At 34.9% G+C, this 13,817-nt stretch overlaps 1 protein-coding gene across 7 annotated transcripts in view; it reads left to right on the forward strand.

Annotated features, from left to right (window-relative positions):
- The window catches only part of LOC106800303 (disintegrin and metalloproteinase domain-containing protein 5-like), a 184,608-nt gene that overhangs the window by 40,527 nt on the left and 130,264 nt on the right, over positions 1-13,817 (forward strand). For 6 of the 7 annotated variants that reach the window (XM_087418543.1, XM_087418542.1, XM_087418547.1 and 3 more), the window contains one exon: positions 333-414. The exons of the other annotated variant lie outside the window; for it this stretch is intronic. In XM_087418543.1, coding sequence (XP_087274669.1) covers positions 333-414 — 82 coding nt within the window. The remainder of the gene's footprint in view (positions 1-332; positions 415-13,817) is intronic. 7 annotated transcript variants of the gene reach the window in all.

Here is a 13,817-nt window from a genome sequence, read left to right on the forward strand (position 1 = left end):
TGAATAAGGACGTCACAGAAAATTGAATTTTCAGGGCTATAAATGTAGAGGGAATCAAAATAAAAACTGTAACCATTAGTGCAGTGGCACTTTGCATAAGCTGTTAGGCCTCATGCTTACTATATTTCTCAGTGTTTGTCACATTCAAAATTTATAAATATATATTGAAATATTCTCAACATGGAAGGTTTTAAAAATGTATTTAAATAGTTTAATTTAGAGAATCATAGTGTTTAGGACATGGTAATTGTTCAGTAATGTTTGCTGCTATGAAAATTATCGTTAATAATACTACTCTTAAATGCAATTATGAGGAAAATTTTATTTTTTAGCTTCAAGAAAAGTCCTAGTTTTATAGGAGCCACATTTCCTGGAAAGATATGTAATAAGAAATATGCCGCAGGAGTTGCTCTGGTATGTAATTATTATCCAGTTTGTTCTCCTTATTTTCACGTTTCACAATTCCTAAATATTTTAAAGCATGAATAAGCATATTACTTAGTTTACTCATCCTTTAATAGTTTTTTATATTACTAAGTTGGAGCATAAAAATGAACTGTATATAATTGCTTTAAAAAATAGAAATTTTGTGGTCGGCCGGTGGCATAGCAGTTAAGTGCGCACGCTCAGCTTTGGCGGTTCGGGGGTTCTGATCCTGGGCGCACACCGATGCACTGCTTGTCAAGCCATGCTGTGGCACTGTCCCATATAAAGTAGAGGAAGATGGGCACACATGTTGGCCTGGGGCCAATCTTCCTCAGCAAAAAGGAGAAGGATTGGCAACAGATGTTTGCTCAGGGCTGATCTTCCTCACAAAAAAAATATGAATAAATAATAAAATAAAATAAAAAATAGAACATTTATAAATTGAACTGATAATAATGTCATTTTTTAAAAATGACATTTAAAAAAAAACATATTTGGCCATTGTAAGTCAAAGTTTAATTGTTTTGAATAGTAGTATGCTTGCATCAACATTTACTATATAATCAATGCAATTTTAATGTTAATTATTAAACATATCAATTTTTCTCTCAAAAATGATAATGGATGTACATTCATGTGCTTTTCTATTAAGTGACATTAATTCTATTTTCTATTTTAAGGTAACTATTTTATTATTGCATTCAATTCTCTATTATATGTTTGGGAGGAGCAGACTGTTGTAGGGAGAAACTGCCGTCAAAAATTCATAATCTCCTGCTTTCTGGGGAAAGTGAGAATGGGCTCTTACTGAAGAATTGTATTCCTTTTACAAGAAGTTATTTGAAAAGTAGAGAAGTGAACTAATTTGAGAGTGCATCAAAAAAAGAAGTCCGTACTGTGATTTTTACACTGACCCATTTGTATAGTTGGTTGACTTTTAGTAACGTGTGCAGTGAAGTAAATTGCCATTGACACATTAGACAGGTTTGAAAGCAGTTCTGGTACTACTGGTTACTGTTACTGTGAGAGACACATTGATTAGGTAAATCTTAAACCAGTTCTGGGGATTATTTGTTACCATGGCTAAAGAACAATCAGACCTTTCCTAGGAATTTGTTTTTATTCTCAGTTCCTGCTTTTGGTCCTTCCTCAGCCAAAGTTTGAGGAAAGACCATCAGCAACGGTTCAGGTCTTGCAGATGATAAGAATTATTGAATATAAGTGTTTTTATTATTATTTATTATTATTGAATGATATTATTGAATATAATTATTATTGAATAATTATTAGTTTTATTATAATAATTATTATTAGTATTTAGTATACTATACTATATTATCAACTGGTATTAGTATTTTTATTATAATAACAATGATAATAATAATAAAAATAATTATTATTGAATATATGTGTGTTTTCCTGGTGCCAATCTTCAGACTTTAACTTTGATAGGAATTTTTGTAATAAAAATTTGTAAAGGGAGCTGGTCGGGTGGTATAGCTGTTGGGTTTATGTGCTCCGCTTTGGCTGCCTGGGGTTCGCAGATGCAGATCCCGGGCACAGACCTATGCACTGCTTGTCAAGCCATGCTGTGGCGGTGTCCCATATAAAGTAGAGGAAAATGGGTGAGGTTGTTAGCCCAGGGTCAATCTTCCTCAGCAAAAAGAGGAGGATTGGCAACAGATGATAGCTCAGGGCTAATCTTCCTCACAAACAGACACACAAAATTTGTAAAGGAAAAGAACTAATATAGGTGTCAAGCAAGAATGCTGTAAAAATGTCAGTATAAAATTAAGATATAAATATATTAAAAAATAAAATACATATAAACACCAGCAACAAAGATAGATAGAACAAGCAATAGATGTTATACCAGCTAAAAGAATTTGAAGATTTATAGATACTAATCCTAATATTTTAAAATATTTTTTAATAGTTTAGAATTTTTCCTTAAATATGGTAACTTTATTAAATGTCTTGAAATCAGGTGGTTTAAGTCCTCCAACTTTGTTCTTTCTCATTACTATATTGTCTGTATTTAACTTTGCATTTTCATATAGATTTCAGAATTGGCTTATCTAGTTCCAAACACACAAAAGCTTACTTAGATTTTGATTGGGATTGTGTGTAATTTATGATTCAATTAGGGGGAAATTGACATCTTAACAGCATTGGACTTTCCAATCCACTAATATGATTTCTCTTTCCATTTAGTCAGGTTTTTAGAAAATTCTCTGTAGAGGTTTAATACATCTCCTGCTAAATTTATTCTTAGATATTTTATATGTTCTGATGCTATTGCAACTGGTATTGATTATTTAAATTGATCTTCTAATTTCTCACTGCTGGTGTTATACATATGTGGTCAATTTTTATATATTTTTATACATATCCTATAACCTTCCTGAATTTACATATGAGAGCCATCATTTTTCCAGCTTTAATGAGATATAATTGAGATGTAACATTGTGTAAGTTTAAGATGTACAATGTAATGATTTGATATATGTATATATTGTGAAATGATTGCCATTATACGGTTAGTTAGCACATCCATGATCTCACACAGTTACCATTTGTGTGTGTGTGTGGTGGGGTGAGAACCTTTAAGATCTACTCTCTTAGCAACTTTCAAATATACAATGTAGTATTGTTAATTATAGTCACAATGCTGTATGTTACATCCCAGAAACTAGAAGTTTATACCCTTTGATCATTTTGGCTCATTCCTACCCTCCAGCCCCCACTACCCCCTGACAGCCACCAATCTATTCTCTGTTTCTGTGAGTTTTGTTGTTTTAGATTCCACATGTAACTGAGGTCATATTGTATTTGTCTTTTTCTGTGTGACTTATTTCACTTAACATAATGCCCTCAAGGTTCGTCTATGTTGTCCCAAATGGCAGAATTTCCTTTTTTTATGACTGAATAATACTCATATGTGAATACATATATATATACACACATACATATACATACGTGTGTCACAATTTCTTTATCCATTCATCTGCCAATGGACACGTAGGATGTTTCCATATCAGGGCTATTGTGAATAATCTGCGGTGAACATGATGTGCAGATATCTCTTTGAGATAGTGATTTCATTTCCTTCAGATATATACCCAGAAGTGGGATTGCTGATTCATATGGTAGTTCTATTTTTAATTTTTTTGGGAAACTCCATACTGTTTTCCATAGTGGCTGCACCAATTTACATTCCCATCAACAGTGTACAAGGGTTCCATTTTCTCCACATCCTTGCCAGCATTTGTTATCTCTAGTCTTTTTGATAATAGCCATTGTAACAGGTGTGAGGTGATATCTGTTGTGATTTTGGCTTTCATTACTCTGATGATTGGTGATGTTGAGTACTTTTTCATGTACCTGTTGGCCATTTGAATATCCTCTTTGGAGAAATGTCTATTCAGGTCCTTTGAACATTTCTTAATATGTTTTGGATATTAACCCCTTATTAGATGTATAGTTTCAAATACTTTCTCCCTCTCTCTAGGTTGCCAGTTCGTTTTGTTGATCGGTTCTTTTTCTATGCAGAACCTTTTATATTGACGTAGTCCTACCTGTTTGTTTTTGCTTTTGTTGTTTGTAGTTTTCGTGCCATATCCGTTAAATCATTGCCAAGACCTGTGTCAAGGAGATTTTTTTACTGTTTCCTTCTAAGAGTTTTATGATTTTACTCCTTACGTTTAAGTCTTTAGTCCATTTTGAGTTGATTTTTGTGAGTGGTGTAAGATAGCAGTCAAGTTTCATTATTTGCATACGACTATCCAGTTTTCCAACATCATTTGTTGAAGAGAGTATCTTTTCTCAATTGAGTGTTCTTGGCTCCCTTGTCAAATATTAGTTGACTATATATGCAGGGGTTTATTTTGGTGCTCTCTATTCTGTTCCCTTGGTCTATGTGTCTGGTTTTATGCCAGTACCATACTTTTTTGATAATGAATGCTTTGTAATATAGTTTGAAAACAGAAAATGTGATGCCTCCAGCTTTGTTCTTATTTCGCAGGGTTACTTTGATTATTTGGGGTCTTTTGTATTCTCATATGAATTTTAGTTTTTTTCTATTTCTATGAAAAATAACGTTGGAATTTTGATAGGGATTGCATTGCATCTATAGATGGCTTTCAGTAGTATGGACATTTTAACAATATTCTTCTTTCCAATCCATGAACGTGGGATATCTTTCCGTTTAATTGTGTCTTCTTCAATGTCTTTCATCAATATCTTATAGGTTTCAGAGTGGAGACCTTTTACCCCTTGGTTAAATTTATTCCTAGTATTTCGTTGTGTTTTGTAGCTATTGTAAATAGGATTGATTTCTCTTTTTGTACAGTTAATTCATTGTTAGTATATAGAAATACAACTCCTTCTTGTACGTTGATTTTGTATCCTGCAACATTACTGAATTTATTAGTTCTAACAATTTTTTGGTGAAGTCTTTAGGATTTTCTATATATAAGATCATGTTATCAGCAAAGAGAGACAATTTTACTTCTTCCTTTCCAGTTTGGTTGCCTTTTATGTCCTTTTCTTTCTTGGTTGCTCTGCCTAAGACTTCCAGTACCGTGGAGAGTGGCCACCTTTGTCTTGATCCGTATCTTAGAGGAAAAGACTTACCCTTCATTGTTGAATATGATGTCAGCCCTAGGTTTGTCATACATGACCTTTATTATGTTGAGGTACATTCCTTCTATTCCCAATTTCTTGTGAGTGTCTTTTGTAAATCATAAATGGATTTTGAATTTCGTCAGATGGTTTGTCTGCATCTGTTGAGATGATCATATGATTTTTTTCTTTCATTCTATTAATGTGAAATATCACATTTATTTATTTCTTTACTGTGAATCATCCTTGCATCCCAGGGATGAAACTCATTTGATCATGGTTTATGATCCTTTTAATATGCTGTTGAATTTGGTTTGCTACTATTTTGTTAATAATTTTTGCATTTATATTCATCAGGGACATTAGTCTGTATATTTCTTTCCTTGTAATTTCTTTATCTGCCTTTGGAATCAGGGTAATAATGGCCTCATAAAATGAGTTTGAGAGTACTTCGTTGTCTTCAATTTTTTGGAAGATTCTGAGAAAGATGAGTATAAATTCGTCATTAAATGTTTGTTAGAATTAACCAGTGAAACAATCTGGTCCTGGGCTTTCCTTTTGTGAGGGGTTTATGTTTACTGATTCAATCTCCTTATTTGTGATTAGTCTGATCAGATTTTCTGTTTCTACATGATTCAGCCTTGGTAGATTATATTTTTCTAGGAATTTATCCATTTCTTCTAGGTCGTCCAACTTATTTGTGTACGATTGTTCATAGTTTTTTATGATTCCTTGTACTTTTGTAGTATAAGTTGTAATGTTTATTCTTTCATTTATAATTGTATTTACTTCAGTTGTCTCTAGCTAAAGTTTTGTCAATTTTGTTTATTTTTTCTTTCTTATTTTTTTTTTTGTGAGGAATATCGGCCCTGAGCTAACCTCTGCCAATCCTCCTATTTTTTTTTTTGCCGAGGAAGACTGGCCCTGGGCTAACATCCATGCCCATCTTCCTCCACTGTATATGGGACGCCTGCCACAGCATGGCCCAACAAGCGGTGTGTCGGCGCGCACCTGGGATCTGAACCAGCGAACCCCAGGCTGCTGCAGTGGATCACGTGCACTTAACCACTTGCGCTACCAGGCCAGCCCCTGTTTATCTTTTCAAAGAACCAACTGTTAGTTTTTAAAATTTTTTCTATTGATTTCCTATTCTCTATCTCATTTATTTCTGTTCTAATCTTTGTTATTTCCTTCCTTCTGCTAATTTTGGGCTTTGTTTGTTCTTCTTTTTTCTACTTCCTTGAGATGTAAAGTTAGATTGAGATGTTCTTTTTTCTTGATGTATGTGTTTATTGCTATTAGCATCCCTCTTGTAACTGCTTTTGCTGCATCCCATAATTTTTGATATGTTGTTTCCATTTTCATTTGTCTCAATATTTAAAAAAATTTACCTTCTTTTAAATTTGTTATCCATTTATTGTTCAGGTGCATGTTGCTCAATTTCCGTGTATTTGTGAATTTTCAAGCATTCCCCCAGTTATTGATTTCTAGTTTCATACCATTCTGTTCAGAAAAGATACTTGATATGATTTTGATCTTCTTGTATTTGTTGAGACTTGTTTTGTGGCCTAACATATGCTTAATCTTAGAAAATGTTCTCTGTGCAATGAAGAAGAATGTGTATTCCACTGCTGTCTGATGGAATGTTCTGTATACGTCTGTTAGGTCTATTTGGTGGATAGCATTGTTCAAATCTACTGTTTCCCCTATGGGTTTTCTGTCTGAATGATCTGTCTATTGTTTAAAGTGGGGTGTTAAAATACCCAACTATTATTATATTGTTGTTTGTTTCTCCTTTTTAGTTTGCTAGTAGTTGCTTAATATATTTAGGTGCTCCAATATTGGGGGCAGAAATAATTACAATTTTTTTATCTTCTTGATAGATTAATACCTTTATCATTATATAATGAGTTTTTGTCTCTTTTGGCTATATTTAGCTTCAAGTCTATTTTGTGTCTTATAAGTGTAGCTATCCCTGCATTCTTCTGCTTACCATTTCCTTAAGTAAATTTTTCCATCCCTTCACTTTCAGTCTATGGGTGTCCTTAAAGCCAAGGGACTCTCTTGTAGGCAGCATACTGTTGGGTCTTTTTTTTTTTAATCCATTCAGCCAATCTATGTCCTTTGATTGGGAAATTTAATCCATTTATGTTTAAAGTAATTATTGATTGGTAAGGACTTGCTATTGCCATTTTGTTCATTGTTTTCTGACTGTTTTGTAAATTCCCTATACCTTGCTTCCTCTCTTGCTGTCTTTCTTTGTGACTTGGTGAATTTTTGTAATGGTATGCTTGACTCCTTTATCATAATGTTTTGTGTATCTACTACAGCATTTTCCTTTGTGGTTACCATAAGGATTACATAAAATATATTATAGTATCCTGTTTTAAGCTGATAATGACTTAGCTTTAATATAGCATGCAGAAACTTCTTTTACTTCTCTTGCCTCACATTTTAAGTTATTGGTGCTACAATTTACATCTTTTTTATATTGTGTATCCAGTAATAAATTATTATAGTTATGGTTATTCTTAATATGTTTTTTAACTTTTAAATGGGAGTTGTAAGTGAATGATGTACTACCATTACCATATTAGAAAATCTGACTTTGACTATATATTTGCCATTACCACTGAGTTTTACACGCTGCTATTATTATGATGTTAATTAGAATCCTTTTATTTCTTCTTGAAGAACTCCCTTTGGCATTTCTTGTAAGGCAGGTCTAGTGGTGATAAAAATCCCTCAGCTTTTGTTTATTTGAAAAAATCTTTATTTCTGAAGGACAGCTTTGTCTGGTATAGTATTTTGGTTGAGAGTTATTTTTTCTTTCAATATTTTGAATATATCATCCCATTTTCTCCTGGCCTACAAAGTTTCTGCTGAAAAATCTGCTTAGAGTCTTATTGAGATGCCATTTTATGTGATGAGTCACTTTTCTCCTGCTGATTTCAATATTTTCTCTTCCTCTTTGACTTCTGACAATTTAATTATAATGTGTCTTATGTAGCCTTTTTTAGGTTCAACATATTTGGGGTTCTTTGGGCCTCATGAATCTGGATGTCTATCTCTCTCCCAATGTCTGGGGAGTTTTCAGCCATTATTGCTTTAAATAGACTTTTATCCCTTTCTCTTTCTCTTCTCCTTCTGGCATTCCCATAATTGTTGGGAATATATATATATATATATTATTTATTTTGATCATGTCCCATAAATTCTGTACACTTTCTTCACCCTTTTTCATTCTGTTTTCTTTTTGTTCCTCTGACCAGATAATTTCACATGACCTGTCCTATAATTCTCTGATTCCTTCATCTGCTTGATTGACTCTGACGTTGAAGCTCTCTACTGAATTCTTCTGTTCAGTTACTGTATTCTTTAGCTCTAGGATTTCTCTTTGGTTATTTTTTATGGTTTTTATGTCTTTGTTGAACTGCTAATGTTGTTCTCGCATTGTTTTCCTAATTTTGTTTAGTTGTCTGTCTGTTCTTATAATTCACTGTACGTCTTTAAGAGGATTATTCTGAATTCATTGTCAGACATTCCATAGATCTCAAGTTCATTTGGATCAGTTATTGGAGCTTTATTAATTTCCTTTGGTGGTTTCATGTTTTCCTGATTCTTTTTGATTCCTGTGCATTTGAGTAAGTGGTCTCCTCTTCCAGACTTTGCGGATTTGCTTCAGCAGGGACAGCTATTCACCAGATTGGGTTACTGGAGGGTCAGCTGGTAGTGTCATAGGTAGGTGGGGCTTGCTCTTGGTATCCCTATTTGTGTGAGGCACTACCTGTGCTCTGTGATCAGTAGACCTGCCACTGACTGGGCGCTGCAGTTGCTTGGGCCTGTTGGCTGGCTTCTGCATTCAAATGGGTCCATTACGTGTGCTCCCTGATTGGGCTGGGCTACTGGCTGTGCTCCAGGGTCAGGTGGGATCCACACTAACTGGGCTGTGCAGTCACTTCTGGTAGGGCAATGTTGCAGGCTGTGTTGTCTTCCAGAGTGGTGCCACTGCTTGTTTTCTGCAATTGGACAGGGCCATGGGCTGGGCTCCACTGGGCTCTGGGTTTGGTGGGTTCTAAGGGTGTGCTCACCAACTCGATGGTGCTGCTGGCTGGACTCTGTGTTCAGATGGAGCTGCAGGCAGGGCTTTGTGGGTGAACAAGGCCTCAGTATGTGCTCCGCAATCAGGTGAGGCCACAGGCTGTGCCCTCAAGTTTGCAGAGCTCCAGGCTAGCTTTGGGATCAGGTAGGCAGCTGGCTGTGCTCTTCTGTTGGGCAATGTCACTGGCCAGGCTCTCCTGTCAGGAGGGGCCTCTAGCTGTATCCCATAGTTGGGTGGGGCTAGAGACTTCACTCTGCAGTAGGGCAGGTTTACTGTTGAGAGTCCTTCATTGGGTAGGGCTGCAGGCTGTGTTACACTATTGGGCAGGGTCACTGGCTAGGCTCCCTGCCTGGTCAAAGCTGTAGGCTTTCTTCAGCAATCAGGCAGGGCCACAGTTTGGGCTCTGTTCTGCGGCAAAGCTGTAGCCTGGGTTTTGTAGCTGGGTGGTACCATAGGCTGGGTTTCAAGGATGTCTAGGGTCACTGTTCAGGCTCCCTTGTTATGCAGGGCCAGAGGCTATACTTAACAGTTGGGCAGGATTGCTGGCTTGGCTCTCTGCCCATGCACGGCAGTCTGAGGGTCCCCTAGCTGGCTGGGTTCTCTAGATAGGCTTCTTGGTCAGCTGGGACTGGAGGCTGTACTCATGAGTTTGGCAGGGCTTCACATTTTCTTCCCTGCTGGAGTAAGTCTATAAAATGGGCTCCATGACTTGTATGATTTGGCTTGTTGCCTAGGGACCCAAATCAGGCAGACCTGCCAACAGAGTTCCCTGGCCAGACCAGGCTACTGGCTCAGCTCTGCAGATGGGCAGAGCCACTGGCTGGGTTCTCTGCTCAGGAGCCACTGCAGGTGGGAATGTAGTCTGCCAATATCTGAGCACTGGTTACTATAAGCCCTGTCTCTGTTCTCGTCTCTATCTAATCCCTAGTGGTCAAGCTACACAGATTCCCCCAGTGATCCCCATGAGGTGAGACCTGAGTAGGTCTCCTAGGAAGTGTCCTACAATACTGTGGGAGCTGGACATCCCCCTTGGGCTCTCTTCTTCTCACTGGAGAAATTGTAGGCCAAGGGAGTCCTCTCGGTGTGGCACCTGGGGAAGGTGATGTAGTCAGAGTTTAGCCACTCCTCTTACCCTTCTAATGTGGTCCTTCTCAGTTTGTGTTCCAGGGGGGTGCTTCAGCCTCCCCCCAGGTTCTGTGTTTTCACAATGATTCTTATCTATGGATAGTAGCTAGTTAGTCTTCTTGTGATGGGGACTGATGTCAGGAATGACCTATGTCGCCATCTTGATGACATCACTGCTTATTATTATTTTTTTTATATTCCTTTAGATTTTCAATATACATCATCATGTTGTCTGTGAACAAAGACAGTTTTACTGCTTCTTTTGCTTTCCTTATTTAAGTTGCTTAGTCTTCCAGGGCAATGTTATTAGAAGTGACGAGAAGGGACATCCTTGCCTTGCTCCTGAACTTAGGGGAAAGTGTTCCATTTTGCATCTTAAGTATGAAGGTAGCTGTATGTGTGTGTGTGTGTGTGTTGTTCCCATTTATCAGATAGTGGAAGAAGTTTCTTTCTAACTTCTGCTAAGAGTTAGTATCATAAATGAACTGAATGTTGTCAAATTTCCTTCATTGAATGAGGTGATCCTATCTTTTTTCCTTTTTGTTTCAGTTAATGTAATAACTATATTAATTGATTTTCAAAATTTCCCAATCTTTCATTCTTAAGGTAAACTCCATTTGGTTATGATGTATTATCTTTTTATGTCTTGCTCTATTCTATTTGCTATTTTTTTTGTTAAAGATTTGTTTGTGTAATTATTAGTAATACTGGTTTGTAGTTTTCTTTTCTCATGATTCTTTGTCAGATTTTTTGTGTTAGGGTTATACTTGCCTCAGAAAAGAGCTAGGAAGTGTTCCCTCTTCCTGTATTCCTGAAATAGTTTGCATAGTATTGATATTATTTCTTCCTTAAATGTTTGTTAGAATTCACCAATGAAACAATGTAGGGAAAAAGCTTTCTTTGTTGCAAAGTATTTAATTAAGAAGAAATCAATTTATTGTAAAGTTATGGGGGCTATTCAATTTGTTTATTTATTCTTGGGTAATAAGAATACTTATTTACCCAAGAATACTTAAATAAGAATACTTGGGTAAGTGCTGGTAGGTTGTGCTTTTCAAAGAATGTGTCTGTTTCATCTACATAATTAATTTGGTCAGTATATTTTGATCATAATTTTCTGTTATTATACTGTGGTAGGATCTGTAGTCATATTCCTTCTCCACCTCCTCCTGGTTTTGGGTTGGTTTATCAACTCTTTAATTTTTTCTAAGGACCAAATTATAACTTTGTTGATTCTCTCTGGTGTTTGTTTTCTGCTTTATTGATTACTTCTCTTTATTATTTTGTTTATTCTAATTTGTTTGTATTTATGTTGCTTTTTTTCCTGCTTCTAAAAACAGAAACTTACATTATGAATTTATTTAAAAACTTTTAAAATACATAGTCATTTAAAGCTATGAATTCCTTCTTAGTGTAAACTTAGCTGCATCCTAGATATTTTGATCCTTTCTTAATTGTCCAAAGAGTTTTCTAATTTCTCTTTAACTTCTCATTTGGCTTATGAGATTTACATGTGTAAAATTTCTAAATGCTAAATTTCTAAATATTTGTGGTTTTTCTTAATATCTTTGCTGACATTTGATAGCTTAATTCATTTGTCAGAGAATGTACTCTGTACTATTTTAATTATTTGACATTTATTCAGGCTTGTTTTATTCCCCAGTGTATGGGGTATGTTGGAATATTTTTTCAAGTGTGCTTGAGAAAATGTGCATTCACTCTGTAGTTGTTAGGTATAGTGTTCTATAAATATTTTCTGTTTAGTTGGTTGACTGTTTATGATTTTTGTCTACTTGTTCTCTCAATTACTGAGATAATAGGGTTTCAGTGGCATAAAGCCTCTAATAAATGTGGATTTACCTTTCTCCAATTAGTTGTGTCAATTTCTGATTCATACACTTTGAAGCTTTCTGATTTTAATTGCATAAATATTTAGGATTGCTATGTATTCTTGATACACTAACCCTTTTTTCATTATGAAATGTGACATCAATACAGCAACATCAACTTGATGATGATTGCATGGTTTATGTTTTCCACCCTTTTACTTCTACCTGTCTACTTCTACCATCTACCTTCTACGACTCTGTACTTATAGTGCATCTCTTGTAGTCAACGTATAATTACATCTGTTTTTCACAATCCATTTGACAGTCTTTGCTTTTAATTGGAATGTTTAGCCCATTTACATTTAATATAATTATTAAGTTTGGATACAGGACTACCATCTTTTTCTTTGTTTCCCGTTTATCCCCTCTGTTCTTTTTCTTTTGATCTTCCTTTCCTGCCTTCTACTTTTTTGTCCTAATAACATAGATATGTTTTTCATATCACTACCTACTTGATTTACTGTTATATCACTATATGTAAGTACTCTACAACAGTATAGTACCATTTTACACCTTTCCTTTTTTTGTTAAATTTTCATATATTTCCTATATTTACATATATATAATCCCCATAATATAATTAAGCTTTTTTTCCCTTTAAATTGTCAAATGCTCTTCAAAGGAATTAAGAAAAGAAAAAAATAGTATTGCACATTTCTCTACTCGTTTGCCATTTGTAGCACTCTGCAATCTTTGTGCAGATCCAAATTTCTATCTCGAATCATGTTTCTTCATTCTGAAAAACTAGCTTAATCATTTTTTGTAACATAAAATCTACTGACATTGAATTCTCTCAGCTTTCATTTATTTAACAATGTATTTATTTTACTTCATTTATGAAGAGTATTTTCACTGGTATATGGACTACCTAATTTTATAGACTACCTATTTTTATGTAATCCTAGACTACCAATTTTTTCTTTTAGTACAAATGTAATTTTTTTGTCTTCTGGTTTGTATTGTTTCTGGCGAGAAGACAGTCATCATTCTCTTGTATTAATATGTTTTTTTTTTTCTTCTGGCTGCTTTTAGAAACTTCTTTTTTCTTTGATTTTCAGCAATGTCGTGATATTATTCCTAGCTCTATTTTCTTCCAGTTTTATACTGCTTGTTGTTTGTTGATCTTCTTGGATTACTGGGTAGATATTTTTCATCAAATGTGAAAAATTAGAGCTGTTATGTCTTCAGATATTTTTTTTCTGCTCCAATCCCCCTTCTTCCGGGATGTGATTACATCTTAGTTAAACCACTTGCTATTATCCTACAGGTCACTTTGTGTTCAGATTTTTCAATCTTTTTCTCTGTGCTTCAATTGACATAATTTTTTTCAATATGATTTTAAATCCACTGATCCTTTGTACAACAGTGTTCATTCTTCTCTTAAGCACATTATATATATATATTTGTTCAGGCATTCCATTTTTTAGTTGTAGAATTCCTGGGGTGCTTTTTTTTATGGTTTTCGTACCTTTGCTGATTTGTTTTCCATTTGTTCACCCATTCTTTCTAAATTTTTCTATAAATCCTGAAACAAATTTATAATAGTGGTTTTAAATTTCTTGTCAGTTTCAAAATCAGATTGTGTATGGGTCTATTCCTGTGGAATTTTTTCTTGTTTTTGGATTCCATTTTCTTGCTTCTTCACATGTCTC

This window comes from Ceratotherium simum, chromosome 28 (genome assembly GCF_057802395.1).
Source record: "Ceratotherium simum simum isolate JZ-2026a chromosome 28, ASM5780239v1, whole genome shotgun sequence".
NCBI lineage: Eukaryota > Metazoa > Chordata > Mammalia > Perissodactyla > Rhinocerotidae > Ceratotherium > Ceratotherium simum.